General features: G+C 40.2%; 1 protein-coding gene across 1 annotated transcript in view; it reads left to right on the top strand.

Moving 5' to 3' along the window:
• The window catches only part of LOC123772347 (histone-lysine N-methyltransferase EHMT1), a 111,571-nt gene that overhangs the window by 45,251 nt on the left and 41,012 nt on the right, over window positions 1-25,308 (top strand). The window contains exon 4 of the mRNA XM_069311337.1: window positions 17,345-17,434. Coding sequence (XP_069167438.1) covers window positions 17,345-17,434 — 90 coding nt within the window. The remainder of the gene's footprint in view (window positions 1-17,344; window positions 17,435-25,308) is intronic.

Genomic DNA, 25,308 nt, shown 5'->3' with positions numbered 1-25,308 from the left:
GCCAATAAGTTGGAACCATTGTCTGAGATCATCAACTTGGGGCGGAATCGGCAGTCAGCAAACCTTCAAGAGGCCTGGATGAATGATTCACCATTCATGTCAGGAGTCACCTCTAAGTGAACTCACCCGAGTGGTGGCACATGTGAATAGGCAGATGTATGCTTTCACAGGGATTTTGTCCCTGGTGCCATTTAGGATTGCCGCTCCTGTGAAGTCCACCCCAGTGGTCTCAAATGGACGAAAATGCACAACCCATTCCTTAGGGAGTGGTGGAGGTCCTGGATAATGACCCACCCGAGTGTCGCATCTCTGGCAAACAACACAGGATTTAAGTATTGACTTTACAGTCTATCGACCATGAGGAAGCCAGTACTGCTCTCTTAAGGAGGTGAGGGCATATAGTACCCCACCATGGAGTATGCAGGCAGTGCTTGTGGATATGAAGCACATGCAATCTACATATCCAGTAATTTCAAGGGAGGAACCAAGGAAATTTAACTTCCAAGATCAACATTTGCATGCTGAATTCTTCCCCCCACAGTGCAAAAATTTGTGATTATCTGGATCAATCCAGAAACCCAGATCATTAATAGTTTTAGGTGGGACGTTTTCTTAATACTCACCTTATGTTTGTACTCGGGCTTGCTTAACCCAGTACTTTAGGACACTTGGGAATTTATGTTTGATTCCTACCTTTTGAAGAAAATCAAACACCCCTTGGGTGACTCCTAAGATGTTTATTTAGTTCAGAATACTGAGTACAGTCATTTACCGAAGTCAAGCCTGGCTCTGGGATCTCAGTGGCAGCACTGACATTAATCACAATGACTTGTGGCTTTTGTTTAGCCCACTGGTCACTGACTAGCCACTAAGGTCCATGGAACCACATCTCGGCTTTAGATAATTGTTTTAAGGTCAGACCTCTGGATAGATAGTCAGCTGGGTTCACCTTAGTGGGTACATGCCAGAGTTTGTATCCAGCTAACAAATTTCGAATTTCTTTTATGTAGTTGCTAACATATTGCGTTTTGCTATTATTATTGTGTACCCACTGTAACACCGCCTCATTATCTGGCCGCACCACAGTTAGTTCAAAGTAGATATTGCTCATTGTTTTGGTCAGAAAATGAGCTAGCTTTACCCCTAGTAGTAAGGCAGTTAATTGCAGTTGTGGCAATGACCACTTCTTTAATGGTTCCACTGTGGCTTTGGATGTGAGCAAATTGTCTTGCCCATTTATTACTAAATATGCTGCATTGCTGTAAGAACGCCCTGAGGCTTCACAGAACACATGCAGGTGAATTTGTTAAGTTTGATTAGTGGTAGTTTGAGGGAACATAATGGACTGTAGGGTATTTAAATTTTTCACTAACACCTACAATTTATCTTGCAGTGTAGGAGTCAGAGGATCATCCCCAGCTTATTTCCTCTATCCACCATTCCTGCATCAACAACTTACCCTTAATTAATAATGGATTAAATAGTCCTGTGAGGTCGAAGGGTTTGCTTACTTGGGAGAGCCGTTTCTTCCTGATTAAGTTGGTGGTTTCAGTTTCCACCAATTTGACTGCAAGTCGATCAATTGGTGTTTCCCATTCTACTCCAAATACTTTCATTTTCTGAGGTACTTGACAGGAAATTCTGATTCAATAAGTTTGTTTATTTTTACATTATTTGAAGCCCGCGACTGGAGAGGCATAGTGGCTCCCAACAAACTCTCAATTGGTTTCATGATAAATTGTTAAAAGTTCCTTTTCTCAGCTAGTTGTCCCATGGAAATTGTCCATGTACAGATTGTTACTAATTTCAGTCTTGTAGAAGCTAGTGGACTTCTTTGCTAAAGACTTCTTCTGCATGTCTAAAGTAGCCTTAAGCAGAAACGGAGAAGTAGCTACAAATAGAACTGATGCAAATCTGTACATAATTAAATCACTAGGATCCTTGATCCAAAGAAACTTTGTGTAATTTTTATCCTCTTGGAAGCCTACCCTAAGTAATGCATTACTTATGTTGGCCGTATATGAATATATTCGTGTTCGGAATATTACTAGCACTTCATAAAGGCTTTGAGTTAGGCTAGGGCCAGTTTGGAGGCATTCATTCACCGAGACACTATTCTGTTTGGACTTGGTACTGTAGTTATAGACTTTCCTCAGTGAGGTAGTAACTAAGGCTGTCAATACTGCTTGATGAAGCAAATAATGCAACCTGTCTTCCTACAATTTACTTCACTTTTCGCTCATATATGCTACGGCCAAAAAAGGCCATAATTTGAAAATAAAAAATATTTGGAAATAAATTTTGGATTTTGTTTTCCAAAACAGCACATTAAGGGATCTCTGGTAGATTAGGAGGTCAGGAATTTCTCCTAAGGTTTCAAGACATCATGAAAACCGTTAATTGAAAGTTTCCTCTCATAACCTAACCGAGTAATCCAGAGATAAGACCCAAAATAGAAAACAGAACAGAATGCCAATTTTGTGAGCTGATTTCAATTTCTATTACGACCATTTGTGACCTTAGTGAGCATACAAAAAGTGACATATTTAGAAAGAGGACGGGTTGAATAATGTCCCTCCTCCATGAATTTGACGACCTCTATGAATTTGTTATTGAGTTCTTGTTTGATTATTTCATGGTACAATTTCAAGTGCTCAGATTGCCTATGTAAGGGCAACACCTCAGACCTTGGTTAGTTTTTTGCCATGAAACGATTTGTTGTCAGCTGAGAATGATTCAGCTACCATGGTATCCTGACTCAGTATTGTTTGTCCCTGTATACAACTGAGTCCAGGTATTCTTGATATTTCCAGGCATAGTTTGGACTACAATGTTCAGGGCTGATGCCTAAGGTAGCTAGATCCAATAATTTATGAATAGGGCAATCCAGCTCCTTCCCAGTCATGTCTCTGAACATTAGTGGTGACTGCTCTTCGTCGTGCCACGGAACCATCACTGAACTGATATTTTGTCTACATATGTGTGGGCTTCTTCAGACTCAATACTGGGCCTGTGAGTAATTTGCCTCCTGCAGACATTAATAGGTTCATTCCCTCTTGTTTTGTGTGTCTAGTGATGAATTTGTGATAATAGTCCTCACCACCTAGAATTCCAGTATTGGTGAGGTGATTGGATGTGATTTTGTTGTCTGCCAATTTAACTTCTTTTTCTCTCAGGAATTTGGCAGTTGCTCCTAGACCATGAACCTATATATAGGTTTAACGAAATTTTAGTCACCACGATTGCCTATACTGGATGGACATGACCGTCCAAACATACAGGAGGTTGTATCACCTGCTAGACTTGAGGTCCTGTGTTAGTAAGGAAATATTCATGTGTTACCCCGAAATATTCAATTTTACCTGTGTTACAGGTTTAAATTTAAAATCATCTGTTACCTTTTGAGCGACAAAAGTCTTTTTAGACCCTTGGTCAAACAACCCTTAGGTATAGACTTTGGTCCCCTAGTTTTTGATGGTCAGTTGGGCAATGGGCAAAGTCGCATTATTGTTGAACTTTGTCAACAGGACACTAATTTCCTGTTGCATCATGCAGTACTGTACTATGGTGGAAGTTTTCTTTTCCTCCACCTTGGGTTTTGGTGACTTTATCTTTGTGGCCCAGCACAGTGCTGTGTGGTGTTGACCCTTATTACACCGGTTGCTGGTGCATAGTTGGGTCTCATAAAAGTTGGTGTTGTGGGACCTAAGACACCTCATACATTTTTGCAACTCCTAGAGTCGTTTGACACAGGTGTCATGATAAGGATAATTTATGCAGTGGTTCATACAATGCTCCTCTTCACAGAACAAACATGTCTGCCATCCTACAGCACCTATTGGAGTCACCTCCTTGGGTGTTTTTGTGGTAGTGAATGCATAAGTTGTCTAGTAGTTCACTAGGTAGTTTGCGTTGAATACCGACTTAACTGAAGCTCCAAGTGACTTAAGCTCTAATCTAAAGGATTGGAGTGAGTCACTTGCCTGAGTAGGTGGGGGTAAGATCAGCAATTTGTGGACTAGATGTGTAATGCTCTCTTTGTCAGCATAATTATCCATAAGGAGCTGGATTGTGAGATCATAGCCATCACTATTTAGGTTTAAGTTTTCTACCACTGTTTCAGCTTTACCCTTAAGTTTAACTTGGAGGTATGAGAATTTAATAGCTTTAAGAATTGAGGGTTTAGAATCTATTAGGTCAACAAATTTATTCCGTAAATTGACCCAGTTTTCATCCACTAATCCAGAGAATGTGGGTGAACTGATAGAGGGCAGATTAACGTCTTGTTGAGCAGTATTGGCTGAAGCTGATCTGGGTGATACCTTGTTTTGGGCAATTATTTTGATAAATGGATTTAACCTGGCTTATGTGTCATCCTAATATTGTGCCAGATCAGCCGTAATATCATCTAATCTAATTCATATGTAGTTAAATTAGTGTTGGTAGGTTCAGCCAGATAATTTTATATGTGGCGTTTGACTTGTTCAAATTTATATTTTGCTACTTTAAAGTAGGTTTTCTATTGAGCATAATCAACTGGAGATTGTTGAGAAAGATCATTACATTAATTGATCTGTCGAGTTAAGTAACTCTTATGTGTTATCAGAGCACGTTTATGTGTTATCAGAGCACGTTTATGTGTTATCAGAGCACGTTTATGTGTTATCAGAGCACGTTTATGTGTTATCAGAGCACGTTTATGTGTTATCAGAGCACGTTTATGTGTTATCAGAGCACGTTTCAGTTTTGTTTCTGGGTTAGCCATGCTGGCTTTTTGATTTAGGTTTGTTGGGCCCATGATGGTTGAACTAATATAGCTGGAGTATTTGCCCATAAATGGTGAGCAAGTTATAGTAGTAGCCAAGTGTGGTTAATTTTCAGTCTCCTGACTATGATCCTACCTCTTGTGGAGGTTGGCAAATTGAAATGGGTAATTGATATATAATTATATACAGGTTAATTTGAGAGAAAATTAGTGTTACTGGAAGAATACCTTCGTTAGCACATCATAATCGTTGTTGGATGTTACAGTGACTCTTTTTTGGCACTCAAAGAGTCACTTTGGCACTGGTGACTATATATATATATATATATATAGTGACTATATATATATATATATATATATATATATATATATATATATATATATATATATAGTGTGTAGCTTGATATATATATATATATATATATATATATATATATATATATATATATATATATATATATATATATATATATATATATATATATATATATATATATATATATATGCGAACAAGCCTGAATGGTCCCCAGGACTATATGCGAATGAAAACTCACACCCCAGAAGTGACTCGAACCCATACTCCCAGAAGCAACGCAACTGGTAACTACAGGGCGCCTTAATCCGCTTGACCATCACGGCCGTCAAAAGGAAGTGATAGCCGAGGCTATTTGAGCCACTTCCCCGACGGCAACTCGGATGGTAATCTTGGGCATAGCATTTCACCAAATCACCTCATTCTTTGGGGCACACGTGAGGAACACAAATGCGAACAAGCCTGAATGGTCCCCAGGACTATATGCGAATGAAAACTCACACCCCAGAAGTGACTCGAACCCATACTCCCAGAAGCAACGCAACTGGTAACTACAGGGCGCCTTAATCCGCTTGACCATCACGGCCGTCAAAAGGAAGTGATAGCCGAGGCTATTTGAGCCACTTCCCCGACGGCAACTCGGATGGTAATCTTGGGCATAGCATTTCACCAAATCACCTCATTCTTTGGGGCACACGTGAGGAACACAAATGCGAACAAGCCTGAATGGTCCCCAGGACTATATGCGAATGAAAACTCACACCCCAGAAGTGACTCGAACCCATACTCCCAGAAGCAACGCAACTGGTAACTACAGGGCGCCTTAATCCGCTTGACCATCACGGCCGTCAAAAGGAAGTGATAGCCGAGGCTATTTGAGCCACTTCCCCGACGGCAACTCGGATGGTAATCTTGGGCATAGCATTTCACCAAATCACCTCATTCTTTGGGGCACACGTGAGGAACACAAATGCGAACAAGCCTGAATGGTCCCCAGGACTATATTTATTTATTTATTTATTTATTTATGCATATACAAGAATGTACATAAGGAATGTGAGGATACAAATATGGTAATTACAGTCTTGTAAAGCCACTAGCACGCACAGCGTTTCGGGCAGGTCCTTAATCTAAGAAAATTTTAAGGAGGTAAATACTTGCAAAATTTATAGACAAAAAATGATAACAGATTACATGGAATGAAAAAAAAGATGAGAGAAAATTATAGGTACAGTATATTAAAGCACATAGGTAGCTATGATTGATTGCAATGACAGCTTAAAATGGTAGTTGACAACAAATTGGTAGGCACAATACAGCAGAAACAATATAAGATTGATTGCAATGACAGCTTGAATGGTAGTTGACAAAAAATTGGTAGTCACAATACAGCATATGGCTAGCACATAAAAGAAGACAGCAATGAACACAATGATAAGGTTGTTTGATATTACATAAAAATTAGGAGATTGGGTAACACTAGGTACAGAGCAAATTTAAAGCTCAGTGTAGGAAACTAAATAGATGAAGTTAGGTACTTTTTGGTTTTGCTTTTAAATAAGGCAAAAGTTTTACAGTTTTTCAATTCACTAGGGAGTGAGTTCCATAGACTAGGTCCCTTAATTTGCATAGAGTGTTTACACAGATTAAGTTTGACCCTGGGGATATCAAAGAGATATTTATTTCTGGTGTGGTGATAATGGGTCCTATTACATCTGTCCAGGGAGAGTTTCAGAGCATGGTTTGCATTTAAGAACAGGGTTTTGTAAATGTAGTTGACACAAGAGAATGTGTGGAGGGAGTTAATATTTAGCAAGTTTAGAGATTTAAACAAGGGAGCTGAGTGTTGTCTGAAAGCAGAGTTAGTTATTATTCTGATAGCAGATTTTTGCTGTGTGATGATGGGCTTAAGGTGGTTTGCAGTGGTAGACCCCCATGCACAGATACCATAATTAAGATAGGGGTAGATTAGTGCATAATATAGTGAGAGGAGAGCAGAGTTAGGAACATAATATCTGATTTTGGAGAGTATACCAACTGTCTTAGAGACTTTCTTAGTTATGTGTTGAATGTGGGTGCTGAAGTTGAGTCTCTTGTCTAGGAATAGGCCAAGAAACTTGCCATCATTTTTATTACTGATGTTAATGTTGTCTATCTGTAGCTGAATTGCATTTGATGATTTGCTTCCAAATAAGATGTGCGAATGAAAACTCACACCCCAGAAGTGACTCGGAGTATGGGTTCGAGTCACTTCTGGGGTGTGAGTTTTCATTCGCATATAGTCCTGGGGACCATTCAGGCTTGTTCGCATTTGTGTTCCTCACGTGTGCCCCAAAGAATGAGGTGATTTGGTGAAATGCTATGCCCAAGATTACCATCCGAGTTGCCGTCGGGGAAGTGGCTCAAATAGCCTCGGCTATCACTTCCTTTTGACGGCCGTGATGGTCAAGCGGATTAAGGCGCCCTGTAGTTACCAGTTGCGTTGCTTCTGGGAGTATGGGTTCGAGTCACTTCTGGGGTGTGAGTTTTCATTCGCATATAGTCCTGGGGACCATTCAGGCTTGTTCGCATTTGTGTTCCTCACGTGTGCCCCAAAGAATGAGGTGATTTGGTGAAATGCTATGCCCAAGATTACCATCCGAGTTGCCGTCGGGGAAGTGGCTCAAATAGCCTCGGCTATCACTTCCTTTTGACGGCCGTGATGGTCAAGCGGATTAAGGCGCCCTGTAGTTACCAGTTGCGTTGCTTCTGGGAGTATGGGTTCGAGTCACTTCTGGGGTGTGAGTTTTCATTCGCATATAGTCCTGGGGACCATTCAGGCTTGTTCGCATTTGTGTTCCTCACGTGTGCCCCAAAGAATGAGGTGATTTGGTGAAATGCTATGCCCAAGATTACCATCCGAGTTGCCGTCGGGGAAGTGGCTCAAATAGCCTCGGCTATCACTTCCTTTTGACGGCCGTGATGGTCAAGCGGATTAAGGCGCCCTGTAGTTACCAGTTGCGTTGCTTCTGGGAGTATGGGTTCGAGTCACTTCTGGGGTGTGAGTTTTCATTCGCATATAGTCCTGGGGACCATTCAGGCTTGTTCGCATTTGTGTTCCTCACGTGTGCCCCAAAGAATGAGGTGATTTGGTGAAATGCTATGCCCAAGATTACCATCCGAGTTGCCGTCGGGGAAGTGGCTCAAATAGCCTCGGCTATCACTTCCTTTTGACGGCCGTGATGGTCAAGCGGATTAAGGCGCCCTGTAGTTACCAGTTGCGTTGCTTCTGGGAGTATGGGTTCGAGTCACTTCTGGGGTGTGAGTTTTCATTCGCATATAGTCCTGGGGACCATTCAGGCTTGTTCGCATTTGTGTTCCTCACGTGTGCCCCAAAGAATGAGGTGATTTGGTGAAATGCTATGCCCAAGATTACCATCCGAGTTGCCGTCGGGGAAGTGGCTCAAATAGCCTCGGCTATCACTTCCTTTTGACGGCCGTGATGGTCAAGCGGATTAAGGCGCCCTGTAGTTACCAGTTGCGTTGCTTCTGGGAGTATGGGTTCGAGTCACTTCTGGGGTGTGAGTTTTCATTCATATATATATATATATGTTTATTTTCGTGATATACACATATATATATATATATATAATAATGGTTATATGTGATTATATAATAATGGTAATATGTTTACAACACCCCTAATGAAAGTCTGCTCAAAAATTAAATGGATGGCAAGATCGTCCACTATTTAGTACGACTCTAGTTAATGGTAATGTATCCTGCCCTAATGCGGGTTGGCACTAGTTGCTAGTATATAATTGTGCAATAGGACAGAATGCAATATATATATATATTTTTTTAAGTTGAATAATTCTCTTGTTTAGACATAATATAATTTTACTAATGTTGATAGCCTTTCACCAATCTCTGGTTATTTGGTTGGAATTCATTAATTTATTTGCTACCACTCAGACGAAATAAAATGTCACAAATTTTAGTTGATAAAACTTTAAGAAAGAGAAGCTATACTTTTGGGTGGTTGATACATATCTTACCTACCAAATTTGTTGGTAGCAAATATTTAGCTCCTTGATTACCTATACGGAGGTTTGGAGCAAGTAATTGTGCTGAAATTAATTTTTTTTAGTAACACTGTTTCATGTACTGAGTTGAAGATTATGGATGAGGCTAGGCTACTGGTTTAATTTGAGCTGTCTGTTCAACTGGCTATATTATTTATTAAGTGATTGCACTGGTTCATAAGAAGGGTCTAGTTCCCTAGAACATCTGGTTCGAAGGACCAAAAGCATGTGGTAAACTTACGAGTGGGACTTTATAATTGTTTATTATTTATATATTTATTTATTAAACTAATTATGTTAGATTTTACTGTTAAATTATTTATTTTGCAAGTGGACTGTAGAGAAGAAATTTTATCAAAATAATAAACTCCTCACAACTTGGTGGATTTTCTAATTAATTCTACTAAATTGCAGCTAATCAATATAAATACTAGTTAATTATATGAATATAGACAGGCTATTATTAATGTCTACAATGACAATTATTATTGTCTTTGTAGAATGCAGCCTGGTTAACAAGCAATGGACACGTCAGGATCACATAAACTTGGTATCCTCGTGGACCATGGGGCTATGGCGCCATTGTGTGTAGCTTGATAAACCAATCTCTTGCTGCAAATGCCTCATGCAGTCACGATTTCACCTGCCAATATGTTACATTTTACCCAGTCGAAAACAGCATCAATATTGCAAATATGACAGAGATAATCATTATATTAATATTGTACGCTAACCCATTCTAAGTGCTTTGTCCTGTAATATAACCAGTTAATTCTTAATTAACATAATATATCCCCATATGTAATTCTTAAGAAATTTTTAGTAGTACAGTAAAAATCCCTTAATATAGGAATGACACATTGTAAAACATGTATTTACAAGTGCATCCTGTAAAGTGTATTTACAGGATGAGAGCTACGCTTGTGGTGTCCCGTCTTCCCAGCACTCTTTGTCATATAACGCTTTGAAACTACTGACGGTCTTGGCCTCCACCACCTTCTCACCTAACTTGTTCCAACCGTCTACCACTCTGTTTGCGAAAGTGAATTTTCTTTTATTTCTTCGGCATCTGTGTTTAGCTAGTTTATATCTATGACCTCTTGTTCTTAAAGTTTCAGGTCTCAGGAAATCCTCCCTATCGATTTTATCAATTCCTGTTACTATTTTGTATGTAGTGATCATATCACCTCTTTTTCTTCTGTCTTCTAGTTTTGGCATATTTAATGCCTTATTTAATTTTTATGATCATGTTCCCATGATCATAAAACATAATGACTCACTGTTGGTGCTGGTGTTCATAACAGTGTCTCCTCGACGGCCTGGTCGACGACCGGGCCGCGGGGACACTAAGCCCCGGAAGCCCCTCAAGGTAACCTCTCCCTCCCCACCACATCCGTTTTCTCTTTTGAGATATGATTAATAATTTGTTCACTTATTAAGGAGAGGGTTTGAATTCACTTTATGTGGTAGTATATTTAATTAAATTATGAGAGCGCAATTAAGTCCTTAGAATGCCCGCTTGTAAAAATTAAATAAAGATGTAAATACACGGGATAGGTAATATTTATGCTAACAAAATTTTGTGTTTTCTCCACAGAGAATGGAGAATTTAATTATTATGGTTCTTATTATAATATTTTGTTATGGTAAAATTTCTGCAAAAACAGAAATAAAATTCTTAGTGTGGCATTAATTATATGTAATTTATGTAAATATGTGTGATAATTTCCAACATATAGGAACTTTTATAATTATCATCACACTATATTACCATGATTATAGTGATTATATTACCATGATTATCACAGAATATAATATTAAATATGTAACCATGATAATAACATATTATATTATTGAGTATGTTTTCATGAATAACACACATTACTATAGAATGTTCCCATGATCATAAAACATCATTATAGTGAGTATCTTGCCCTGATCATCACTTATTAATATAATGAGCATATTACCCTGATCATCATACATTAATACAGTGAGTGTATTACCATGCTCATCACACATTATAGGAGTGAGTATGCTACAATGATAATAACATGTTACTGTTATACTACCTTGATGATCACATAGTATTATGATCCATAGTGTATAATCCATGATTATCACAAAGTATAAGAGTGAACATATTACCACAATCATCACATATGCTAGTATGATCATCCTTCATTATTTAGTGATTATGTTACCTTGATCTTCACCCACTATTATAATAAGTTTCCATGGTGATCACACATTACAAGAATGAGTACATTACGTAAATCAAGACTTGTGTTATCTTGCACATTGTGTTATCGTCACACATTATTATTGTGAAGATTTTACCATGATCATTACAAATTCTTATAGAATGATCATTACACGTTTAAAGAGAGAGATTATTTCCTTAACACACATTTTCATAGTATGTTGTCATGATTATCATGCAATATTATAGAGAGTATGGTAACTTCATCACACATTTTAAGAGCGTGTATGTTACATAGATCACCACATATTATTATAGTGTTTATATTACCATGATCATCACACATTATAAGAGTCAGTATATTACTATGATCATCACACATTATAAGAGTCAGTATATTACCATGATCATCACACATTATAAGAGTCAGTATATTACCGTGATCATCATACATTATAAGAGTCAGTATATTACCATGATCATCACACATTATAAGAGTCAGTATATTACCATGATCATCACACATTATAAGAGTCAGTATATTACCGTGATCATCACACATTATAAGAGTCAGTATATTACCATGATCATCACACATTATAAGAGTCAGTATATTACCATGATCATCACACATTATAAGAGTCAGTATATTACCATGATCATCACACATTATAAGAGTCAGTATATTACCATGATCATCACACATTATAAGAGTCAGTATATTACCATGATCATCACACATTATAAGAGTCAGTATATTACCGTGATCATCACACATTATAAGAGTCAGTATATTACCATGATCATCATACATTATAAGAGTCAGTATATTACCGTGATCATCATACATTATAAGAGTCAGTATATTACCATGATCATCATACATTATAAGAGTCAGTATATTACCATGATCATCATACATTATAAGAGTTAGTATAATACCATGATCATCATACATTATATTTTAGAGACCATGTTTCATAATCATTACGAATCATTTAAGTATGTCACCATTATCATCACACATTAATACAATGAGTGTGTTGCCATGATCATGATATAAGAGTTTTTTTTCATGAATCCGACTCATTATTATAGTATATTACAATGATAATCACACATCATTTATTAAATACAGACAAAGAAATTATTTTAACGTGATGTATCAGTAAGAAAATCAAGAGCTATGAAAAGGATTCGAACCCATGATCTGGGTCCTCCCAAGCATACGACTTGTCTCATTAATAAATAACGATTCGCACAGCTCTGCCCTCATACACATTCCAGTCATACAACACCAGTATTGTCTTAACGTGGCCCTCATACACATTCCAGTCATACAACACCAGTATTGTCTCAACGTGGCCTCTCATACACATTCCAGTCATACAACACCAGTATTGTCTCAACGTGGCCTCTCATACACAGTCCAGTCATACAACACCAGTATTGTCTCAACGTTGCCCTCATACACATTCCAGTCATACAACACCAGTATTGTCTCAACGTGGCCTCTCATACACAGACCAGTCATACAACACCAGTATTGTCTCAACGTTGCCCTCATACACATTCCAGTCATACAACACCAGTATTGTCTCAACGTGGCCTCTCATACACAGACCAGTCATACAACACCAGTATTGTCTCAACGTTGCCCTCATGCACAGTCCAGTCATACAACACCAGTATTGTCTCAACGTGGCCTCTCATGCACAGTCCAGTCATACAACACCAATATTGTCTCAACGTTGCCCTCATACACATTCCAGTCATACAACACCAGTATTGTCTCAACGTGGCCTCTCATACACAGACCAGTCATACAACACCAGTATTGTCTCAACGTTGCCCTCATGCACAGTCCAGTCATACAACACCAGTATTGTCTCAACGTGGCCTCTCATACACATTCCAGTCATACAACACCAGTATTGTCTCAACGTGGCCTCTCATACACATTCCAGTCATACAACACCAGTATTGTCTCAACGTGGCCTCTCATACACATTCCAGTCATACAACACCAGTATTGTCTCAACGTGGCCCTCATACACAGTCCAGTCATACAACACCAGTATTGTCTCAACGTGGCCTCTCATACACATTCCAGTCATACAACACCAGTATTGTCTCAACGTGGCCTCTCATACACAGTCCAGTCAAACAACACCAGTATTGTCTCAACGTGGCCTCTCATACACATTCCAGTCATACAACACCAGTATTGTCTCAACGTGGCCTCTCATACACATTCCAGTCATACAACACCAGTATTGTCTCAACGTGGCCTCTCATATACAGACCAGTCATACAACACCAGTATTGTCTCAACGTGGCCTCTCGTATACAGACCAGTCATACAACACTAGTATTGTCTCAACGTGGCCTCTCATGCACAGTCCATTCATACAACACCAGTATTGTCTCAACGTGGCCCTCATACACATTTCAGTCATACAACACCAGTATTGTCTCAACGTGGCCTCTCATACACAGACCAGTCATACAACACCAGTATTGTCTCAACGTGGCCTCTCATACACATTCCAGTCATACAACACCAGTATTGTCTCAACGTGGCCCTCATACACATTCCAGTCATACAACACCAGTATTGTCTCAACGTGGCCTCTCATACACAGACCAGTCATACAACACCAGTATTGTCTCAACGTGGCCTCTCGTATACAGACCAGTCATACAACACTAGTATTGTCTCAACGTGGCCTCTCATACACATTCCAGTCATACAACACCAGTATTGTCTCAACGTGGCCTCTCATACACAGACCAGTCATACAACACCAGTATTGTCTCTACGTGGCCTCTCATACACAGACCAGTCATACAACACCAGTATTGTCTCAACGTGGCCTCTCATACACATTCCAGTCATACAACACCAGTATTGTCTCAACGTGGCCTCTCATATACAGACCAGTCATACAACACTAGTATTGTCTCAACGTTGCCCTCATACACATTCCAGTCATACAACACCAGTATTGTCTCAACGTGGCCTCTCATATACAGACCAGTCATACAACACTAGTATTGTCTCAACGTGGCCTCTCATACACAGTCCAGTCATACAACACCAGTATTGTCTCAACGTGGCCTCTCATATACAGTCCAGTCATACAACACCAGTATTGTCTCAACGTGGCCCTCATACACATTCCAGTCATACAACACCAGTATTGTCTTAACGTTGCCCTCATACACATTCCAGTCATACAACACCAGTATTGTCTCAACGTGGCCCTCATACATAGTCACAAGTCATACAGCACCTGTAATTTCTAAACTCTCCCTTCATACACAGCCGAGTCATACATCGCCAGCACCTTACATGTGTTAATGTATTAGTACTAAATTTTCGGATGAAACCTTCATCATTTTTCAACATGCTGCAAACAATATTTTTAACATTGTATTCAGCAACTTGATCAAGGAGCCGGTCGGCCGAGCGGATAGCACGCGGGACTTGTGATCCTGTGGTCCCGGGTTCGATCCCGGGCGCCGGCGAGAAACAATGGGCAGAGTTTATTTCACCCTATGCCCCTGTTACCTAGCAGTAAAATTGGTACCTGGGTGTTAGTCAGCTGTCACGGGCTGCTTCCTGGGGGTGGAGGCCTGGTCGAGGACCGGGCCGCGGGGACACTAAAGCCCCGAAATCATCTCAAGATAACCTCAAGAAGGATGTAGGTTTCATCCGAAAATTTAGTTTTAATACACTTACACATGTATTGTGTCTTTCCTTCACCTTCATTGAAGCTCTACGGTATTGTAGTAAGTTTCTCTTTAAACATTACGTTAGTTTGATAAATAATTATATGCTCTTTTCGACAGCATATTTATAAATCTTTACCGGTACCAAAGCATAACATTTAACACATTCCATATAGGTAATAACTCAAGCCCTATACATATTTATGCAAATTTGTGGCAAACATTCCAAAACTGCCTGTTCTCTGAACAAAAATACTATATCTGTATTAATACACATGCATTCTAACCTATCCATCACACCTAACCTAACTATCTTAATGTTTGACTTTGAAATGAAATACATCCTCACTGAACAATAACGCAAGCCGCACTCCCCAACACATTCCATATACCCCGCATCAATCCATTTGCAAATGCACTCACATATCACCTGGACTGGATTCAGTAGGGTCCTCCAGACGTCCTGTGGATTCAGTGGACTCGCAGGTTGTATGACTTACAACACGTTGTGTTCCAGAGGTCCAAGGCCACTCACTGCTCTGTTTGATTTTCTCATTAATATATCACGTTAACTTGATGGAAGATGGAATCGATAATGGAAGAACTCCATTACCTATACCAAAGTGCATAGTGTCATATGTAAAACCTGAACTTGCTTCAGTAGGCTCCTCCAGACCATGTCGTGGTCTAGAGGTAAGGTACTCGGCTTGGGAGCACCCAGGCCGAAGGTTTGAATTCCCTCATTGCAGTATGATATAAGTTCTATCATGCAGTTTTGGAACCTGACCTTCAATGTGTATATTCTGAAATATTTCACATCATTCACAGAAGTACAGCTTGAATATTTTGAGCTATTTCCAATAGTTTAAAAGCTCTGTTCCGTCTCGGTATTACAGTTGAGTTCGTTTTGACTCACAATCTGGAAACCCTGAGTGAGGCAGAAAGGGCTGGGCTCACGTTCTTTTACCAAATCCCTCTTTTCACCCAGCAGTAAGTAGGTCCCCGCGAATTAAAAATGTATTCTGGGGTTTGCATCCTCGGAGAGGTCAGTGGTTCACCTTTGAGGGAACCTCGATACAAGTATAACGTATATATTTACACAGGCTGCCTGTTCCTGTCTAAATGAATGAAAGAATCTTACCCCATTTTCCAGCTCTACACTCTTACCTGCCTTTAAAGGGAATTTGAGGATTAACCAATGTTGTGTACAAGGTTGCAACAGTGCTATGATGAACTCTGCCACTGGTGTGGCATACTTCATTTTGAAGGTTTTCTTTACCTGCCCTATCACTTTCCTTGTTGATGCAATATGCTATGTCAGATATCTGACTGTCTTGTATCCTGTACTCCTATTAATGTATTTGTTTATTAAAAAGCAAAGTAAATGGAGTTTGTTACCTTTGAGCATCTTATTTTTTTCCGTTAACCAGTGGAAAATTTTATTAAAACCATATTTAATAATGAATGAAGTTTCCCCTTAGGCAATTTTCATTCTTATTTTAGTGTCTTCAGCAAAGTAAGACTCGAGACTGATTTATTTTAATATCTATCTTCTATGAACACATGGAAGAGCAGCGGTGCAAGAACTGTATTTTTGGGGACCGAGCTTTGCACCGTACTCAGGCTGGATTTTATTTGACTTACTGATACTCTTTTTGAAAACTATTAGAATCTTGAAAATCCATATCTCTACATCACCTGCTTTTATGCCCTTTGTTTATGCCAAGAGGTTTTGGTGAAAAATTAACTAGAGTTAAAAGTGCAGACGGTTCGAGACCTAAGCAAATCTGCTATATTTAAGTGTTTCCTCATTTATCTATGATGCACATATGTAACTTTGTTTAATAATAAAGGTATTTAAAATATTTTCCATCTCCTGTGCTCTTACCTCTGTACCATTTTTCCATAGACGCAAAGTTAGGACATCTTTGTCCACATCAGCCTGGTGGATAGCGCGCAGGACTCGTAATTCTGTGGCGCGGGTTCGATTCCCGCACTAGGCAGAAACAAATGGGCAAAGTTTCTTTCACCCTGAATGCCCCTGTTACCTAGCAGTAAATAGGTAACTGGGAGTTAGTCAGCTGTCACGGGGCTGCTTCCTGGGGGTGGAGGCCTGGTCGAGGACCGGGCCGCGGGGACACTAAAAGCCCCGAAATCATCTCAAGATAACCTCAAGATCATCGACAGGGTTGTCTTTTTTTATTGAGAGGGGGCAGTAGTAATTGATTATTAACATATAGTAACTCAAGATTTTTCATGGACAGATTCGGCGCTAGAAGCAGCATCAGAGGCTGGCCACATGAACGTCGTGGAATACTTGTTGGAATATGGTGTTGATGCTAATTCTTATGGAGGTAAGTACTCTAAAACAACAGATATTTGTAAGCTTCAAAAGAATTATTTAAGGAATTCTATAGGAATTCTATAGAGGTGAGCACTGGAGGAAATATGGCGTCTTGCTCAGAGAGGAGACAGTAGTTCCCGCCAGGGTGCCACTCGCCGGTCAGTGTGGTCATTCAAGAGCTAAACACATTCATGACGACACTTTATATCATAATAATACGTAACATTTAGTTATAAAGTATTATGCATAGTTAAGTCATATTTGTAAATTTTTATAGTATACAAAATGTGCTGGTGGGCCCTAGAGCACGGGCAACTTGGCCTATTGGGTAACGAGGCCATGGTATATTATATATATATATATACATATATATATATATATATATATATATATATATATATATTGTGACGGTAACGCGTTGGTGTTCGGCTGTTTAAGGCTAGGGGTATGGCCTCGTCACATAGTTATAAAAAAAAAAATAGAAAAAACTGGAACTTCGTCTGTGGTAAGGTAAGGAGAAGACACACAAAACACAAGTAAAACTTTAACAATGAAATTTTAATGACGTTAAATAAATCAAAACATGAAAATAATGCACAAACAAATTCTTATAATAAAATCAATGAATCAAAATAATAAGAATTCTTAAATGACAAAATGAAAAGTTACGTTAAGGCAAAATAACAAGAAGTGCAATACAACAGTAAGTGGGAGGTGCTGGAATATTGGCTTAAAGCCACCACCTCTCTCAGTACACTCTAAGAGTCTAGCTGGGAGGAGTGCTGGCTACGAAAGCACGGAACATTCTGAAGACTGATGTTGGGGCGACCCCAGACATCGGGTAGTATTGGGGGGGGGGCGAGGCAGGTGCAGCCAGACCGGCGACCAATCAGCGGAGTCGTAGCGATCAACGGGTAGTTTGGTGGTTGGAGTTCGAACAGGTGGCTGGTTGCATACGTTTCTGCTCACCCTGGCAAGCCTTGCTGGTGTTTGTTGTCGTTGTTGGACATTTCTTCCATAGTCTTTTATATAGTTGTGAAGACGTAATTTTGGAGGGAAGAGCAGGCTCAATCTCTTGAAGGAGATTATTGTCACAACTCTCCCCCGAAGCCTGCGGTTCTGGAAGAAGTACGTCGTTATGTGGTGGAGTAATGGATGGAGTTGCTTCTACTTCATAAACTCTGGAGAGATCATGGGCTAAGATGTTGTCAGACTCTTGGTATAGCGTGTCTCCAGGTTGAATTTCTGCAGTTAGCAAGCCCATAGTAGAAGACGTTGAGATGAGAAGTGGGCGTGCTGCAGGAGGTGTAGGGTGGTGTGGTCCGTATTGATGGTGGACCGAGCACTTTTCAGGTGTGGAGTGAAGTGCTGAAGCTTCAGGATGAGGAAGAGTAGCTCCTTGCCAATTGTTCCGTCGTTCCTTGTAGCAGTAGTCGCTGACAGGTGTATTCTTCTCGCCTCGTTGCTGCATCACGACACCACCATCGTCGGTACCATTGGCGTCGACATGGAGGATGTAGGGCTTATCTGACGAGGTGAGAGTGGAATTAGAAGAGGGCATAGGAGCACGAGTATTATCCTGAAAGCATTTGGGAAGATCATTAAGGATTTTGGAATTAGAAAGCGCTGACTCCTTGTCAGTGCTTTCGGGAGGAGAAGCTGGGAAGGTCTCACTGTGGATGTAGGGTTCTGTGAATGTGGAATAATTAGTCAAGACAGTGGGAGGAGTACCATTATATTGCTTCAGGAGGTTGACGTGGCACAGCTGGGTCTTCCGCCGCCTATCTGGAGTCTCTATCACATAATTATTATTATTCCTGCACTCTTTGACGCAGTAGGGTCCTGAAAATCTGTTTTGTAAAGGTGAACCTGGGATAGGGAAATAAGCAAGGACGAAGTCTCCCGGCTTGAATTTTCTTACTTTGCTGGTCTGGTCGTAATGAGTCTTCATTCTCACCTGGGCTTTCAATAGATTATCATGAGCAAAGCGGTGGACTCTCTCTAGAATGTGTTGAAGGTTTTGAAGAAACTGGGGCACATTCTGATGCTCACTGAAGGTGGCATCTCTGAGAGAGTCTTTGAAAGCCTTAAGGGGAGTACGGCACTTACGGCCGTAGAGCATCTCATAAGGAGATACTCCTAGGGACTCATTGGGGAGACTTCTGAAAATACACATTATTAGGTCAATCTGCTTATCCCAATCCTTTGAGGTTTCACTACAAAACTTTTTCAAGAGTGCTTTGATGGTCTGATGACTACGTTCAAGAGAACCCTGTGAAGCAGGATGATAGGGGCTGGATAATACCTGTTTGATGTTGAACTCCTCCAGTGTTCTTTTGAAGAGATCACTGGTGAAGTTGGTGCCACAGTCACTTTGAATCTCCCTGGGAAATCCGTATTGAGTGAAGATCTTCAATAGATGTTTGATAACCGTAGCAGCCGTGATGTTCTTCACTGGAACTGCTATGGGAAATCTGGTGGTAGGACACAGGATGGTTAGGATGTAGGCGTTACCTGAACTGGTCCGAGGTAAAGGACCAACACAGTCTATTATGAGTCTGTGGAAAGGTTCCGCAGGCACCTGTATGGGAATCAGTGGTGCTCTGGGAATGGAGACGTTCGGTTTGCCTGCCATCTGACATGTATGACACTGTTTTACGTACTGTTTGACGTTGTTTACCATACCTGGCCAGTAGTAGTCTTGACGAATCCCATGGTAAGTCTTGTTGAAGCCGTAGTGGGAGAATGATCCGTGGGCCAGGTGTAGAATAGTGGGCCGCAGGCTGGTGGGAATCACAAGTTGTTCGGTGTTGGCCCAATCGTCCTCCTCCTTCAGTTTACTGGGTCTATATCGGCGGTAGAGCAAGTCGTTCTCTAGGAAGAACCCAGGAATACTGTCGGGTTGAGTCTCAGCCTGAAAAAACAATGGTGTTAAAGTAAGATCTTCCCTCTGCAACTTACGGAACTCCAACTTGGTCAGATGCGGGGGTAGTTTCTGAGGGTCTTGAGGGACAGCGGTAGCAGTAGAGTCAGCTGGCTGTGGACGTGCGGCTTGTGCACGGGTGGTCACGAGAACCGGAGGAGAAACTTCACTCTCTTGAACCTCTGCTGGAACATACTCAAGAATAGGGTTACTTGGCACAGAGTTACACACCTGGGGTTTGTCCATGACGATCAGGTTGGTTGGTTGCAGGTCTTCTGCCAAGTCGTTGCCTAGGAGAAGTTGCACTCCAGGCATGGGAAAAGGCTTTTCCCTGACGGCGACTTGGACTTCCCCGTTCACGTAGGGACAATCCAGGTGGACTCTGGCGAGAGGGTATGGAGTAGTAGCAGTGAGGTCAGTGATGAAGACCGTTTCCCCGGTGTAGACTATGTTGGGCACAGCCGACTTCAAGATGATCGATTGTAGAGCCGCTGTGTCCCTCAAGATCTTCAATTTGAAACGTCCCTCCGGATTTGAACCGTTGGCAGAGACAGTTCCAGTATACAGGTGGTTACTGAAAAGAGAAAGATCATTAACATCAACACCAACATTCATCACAGGCTTACCGGACTTAGGAGGAGTTGGTTTGGGTCGTTGTTGGTCAGTGGTTCCCTTGTATTGAGACTTACCACACTTGTCTATGGTATGTCCATAGAGTCTACAATACTTGCAGTACAGTTGTGAACCAGCTTGATCGGGGCTCACCTTCTCGTAACTGTACCACGACTTCTTACTGGAGGATGGTTCAGGTGTCAGCCGGTGGATGAGGCTGTAAGTGTCAGCCGACTTAGCACACTTCAGGTAGTCGGTTTCTTCTTTATCTGCTAAGTAGAGGCGGACAGGAGGCGGCACACGTCTCAAGAATTCTTCAACAAGCATCAGGTTGACGAGTTCTGTAAAAGTAGAGACATGTGCTGCTTCCAGCCATTTCATGAAATACCTCCGTTTCGTGTTAGCAAACTCAAGGAAGGTAGTGGTACTTGCCTTCAGGTGGTCACGAAATTTCCTTCTATAACTTTCAGTAGAGAGGAGGTAGGCGTCCAACACTGCTTGTTTCAGAGTGTAGTAGTCATTCTCAGACGCCAAAGTACTGAGTGTGACTGCAGCTCTACCTGTAAGATGGACTCTGAGAAGTGTGGCCCATTGGTCGACAGGCCAACTGAGTTGATTAGCAAGGGTTTCAAAGGTGGTAAAGAACACATCAACTTCTGCTTCTACAAAGGATGGCATTAACTTACTTGCATGTGATATATTAAAACTGACGGGAAGATTGGCAGTAGCTTGCTGGCGTTGAGCGAGGTGTGAAGTTTCCAACGTGTATTCCCGTTGACGACACTCTAGAGCCAGAGTCGCTTGTTGCTTGTCATGTTCGCGTTGCATCTCCAACTCGCGTCGTTTGGTTTCAAGCTGTACTCGTTCCCGCTCCTGGAGTAGTGCAACCTCACGTTCCTGGAGGGCGAGTCCACGTTCGTGTTCTTCTCTCCTCAAGGCAGCTTCACGTTCTCTGAGGGTGATTTCTTCCCTTCGTATGTCAGCTGCTTCCCTTTGCTGTTCGCGGGCTTCCCTTTGCTGCTCACGTTCAATCTTGGCCAGCTCTAGTTTGAGTTTCAGCGTTGCCAAATCAGTTTTATCTGCAATATAGTAAGTTTCATGAGTTTCAGAGTCTATCTTACCTTGCTCTAAATAGTAATCCAGCAACAGGTTGTGTAGGTCATTTTTGTTGGCTTGGTAGGGAACTTCTAGTTGATACTCATGTGCAAGAGTTTGTAGTTCAGTCCTCTTGGCACGACTTAAAGTCCCTATTTCACCTGCTGGATTTGCACGGAAAGTTTGGAGACGAAACATGGTGAAATTAGCAAATAAAGGTACACGAATGTTCAATAATGAAATGTCAGAAACAGGACAACGTGGCAACTGGTACCTATCCTGTGTGATCTTTAACAATTAACGTTAAGTGAAAGATATTAAATGATTAAATTAAATCAAGGGCGCAGGAAATCTTGTACCCGGTACTCATGTAAGAGAATAAGGGCAAGAAAATCCTACTAACAAATGAAACAAAGTTTCGAAAACAGTTAAATGCTTCAAAAGTAAAATTGGTAGTCCAAGGATGTAGGCATACCTTGCCAAGTCTCTATAGGACATAAAGCAAGTTTTTCCTACTGAATTTAATATGATACTTACAGAATTAGCGAACTTTTGTGCTCTGAAAAAATAAGCTAATTCCCTACCGTTGTATGTATCATCATCTCTGACTGACGTGTAGGGGTGCGAGGTGTCAACTGGTGACGAGAACTGCTGCTGAGGTCCCAATTCAGCAACTAAAGTTCGAGCTAGAGGAACTATGGCCCTCTTTGTCCTCCTACAGTCAGATTGCAGAAGATTGGGTACTCTTGACCCGGGGCAGACCACAGTACCAGGGTACCAATATGATGATCTGTCAGAATGAGAAATATTCAAGGGACATAGATGGTAAATACGAGTAATAACATGGAGGGAGAGATGACCAATTAAGAGTATGACTGAGGCCTACAGTCACCACGTAATCCAAAGTTGTCTCACCTTCACTATATGTTACTCTCGTAATGCACAATACACCGCACCTTATAAAAAATGAAATTGAATGAAAAATAGTAAAGCTACGTTAACAGAGTTAAATACGCTTACCATAAATTACCACTTGGCACCAGTACCTGAGTGAGGCTCCTAGGACAGGCCCCCATATAACTTGTGACGGTAACGCGTTGGTGTTCGGCTGTTTAAGGCTAGGGGTATGGCCTCGTCACATAGTTATAAAAAAAAATAGAAAAAACTGGAACTTCGTCTGTGGTAAGGTAAGGAGAAGACACACAAAACACAAGTAAAACTTTAACAATGAAATTTTAATGACGTTAAATAAATCAAAACATGAAAATAATGCACAAACAAATTCTTATAATAAAATCAATGAATCAAAATAATAAGAATTCTTAAATGACAAAATGAAAAGTTACGTTAAGGCAAAATAACAAGAAGTGCAATACAACAGTAAGTGGGAGGTGCTGGAATATTGGCTTAAAGCCACCACCTCTCTCAGTACACTCTAAGAGTCTAGCTGGGAGGAGTGCTGGCTACGAAAGCACGGAACATTCTGAAGACTGATGTTGGGGCGACCCCAGACATCGGGTAGTATTGGGGGGGGGGGCGAGGCAGGTGCAGCCAGACCGGCGACCAATCAGCGGAGTCGTAGCGATCAACGGGTAGTTTGGTGGTTGGAGTTCGAACAGGTGGCTGGTTGCATACGTTTCTGCTCACCCTGGCAAGCCTTGCTGGTGTTTGTTGTCGTTGTTGGACATTTCTTCCATAGTCTTTTATATAGTTGTGAAGACGTAATTTTGGAGGGAAGAGCAGGCTCAATCTCTTGAAGGAGATTATTGTCACAATATATATATATATATATATATATATATATATATATATATATATATATGTCGTACCTAGTAGCCAGAACTCACTTTTCAGCCAACAATGCAAGGCCCGATTTGCCTAATAAGCCAAGTTTTCATGAATTAATATATTTTCTCTAATTTTTTTCTTATGAAATGATAAAGCTACCCATTTCATTATGTATGAGGTCAATTTTTTTTTATTTGAGTTAAAATTAACGTAGATATGTGACCGAACCTAACCAACCCTACCTAACCTAACCTAACCTATCTTTATAGGTTAGGTTAGGTTAGGTAGCCGAAAAAGTTAGGTTAGGTTAGGTTAGGTAGGTTAGGTAGTCGAAAAGCAATTAATTCATGAAAACTTGGCTTATTAGGCAAATCGGGCCTTGCATAGTAGGCTCAGAAGTGAGTTCTGGCTACTAGGTACGACATATATATATATATATGTATATGTATATATATATATATATATATATATATATATATATATATATATATATATATATATATATTATATACCATGGCCTCGTTACCCAATAGGCAGAATAATATATATATGCAGAATAACCACATATGAAAAATAGCAAATGCTTAACGCGTTTTCGGCTAATTCGCCTTCATCAGAGCAAAGTAGAATGATTCTACTTTGCTCTGATGAAGGCGAATTAGCCGAAAACGCGTTAAGCATTTGCTATTTTTCATATGTGGTTATTCTGCATACTTGGATCAGTGTTTTCGTGATCATTTTTGCATATATATATATATATATATATATATATATATATATATATATATATATATATATATATATATATATATATATATATATATATATATATATATATATATATACTAGTATATTTTGGTAGCAGTCTTTCCTGTAGACATATATTATTAAATATGACCGAAAAAGTAAGATTAATAATTCTAACACGAATTTTCACGATTTTTCTTATGTTTCTTTTCACTGTTGATGGTAATTCAAAAATCAATTCTCCAAAATTCAATTTTATTTCTAGTCTGACGCGACACTTGAGCGCGTTTCTTAAAACTTATTACATTTTCAAAGACTTTAGTTTACACACACACACAACTATAACTGAATAGAGCTTAAACATCTTCAATTTTTTATACCTGCATTTGGGTGAGGTGATATGTTACAACAGTTTTGGATGAGGTGAAAACAAACTTTCAAAACAAGCCAGAACACGAAACAATGGGTATTGAAGGTAAGAATGAAAGTAATTGCAGAGGGCCTATTGGCCCATATTTCTTGATGCTTCTATATTGGAGCGGAGTCTTGAAGTGGATAGAATATAGTTGTGCATTAATTGGCTGTTGATTGCTGGTGTTGACTTCTTGATGAGTAGTGCCTCGCAGATGTCAAGCCGCCTGCTATCGCTGTATCTATCGATGATTTCTGTGTTGTTTGCTAAGATTTCTCTGGTGATGGTTTGGTTGTGGGAAGAGATT

This window comes from Procambarus clarkii, chromosome 69 (genome assembly GCF_040958095.1).
Source record: "Procambarus clarkii isolate CNS0578487 chromosome 69, FALCON_Pclarkii_2.0, whole genome shotgun sequence".
Classification (NCBI taxonomy): domain Eukaryota; kingdom Metazoa; phylum Arthropoda; class Malacostraca; order Decapoda; family Cambaridae; genus Procambarus; species Procambarus clarkii.
This window is presented reverse-complemented; position numbering and strand designations above follow the sequence as displayed.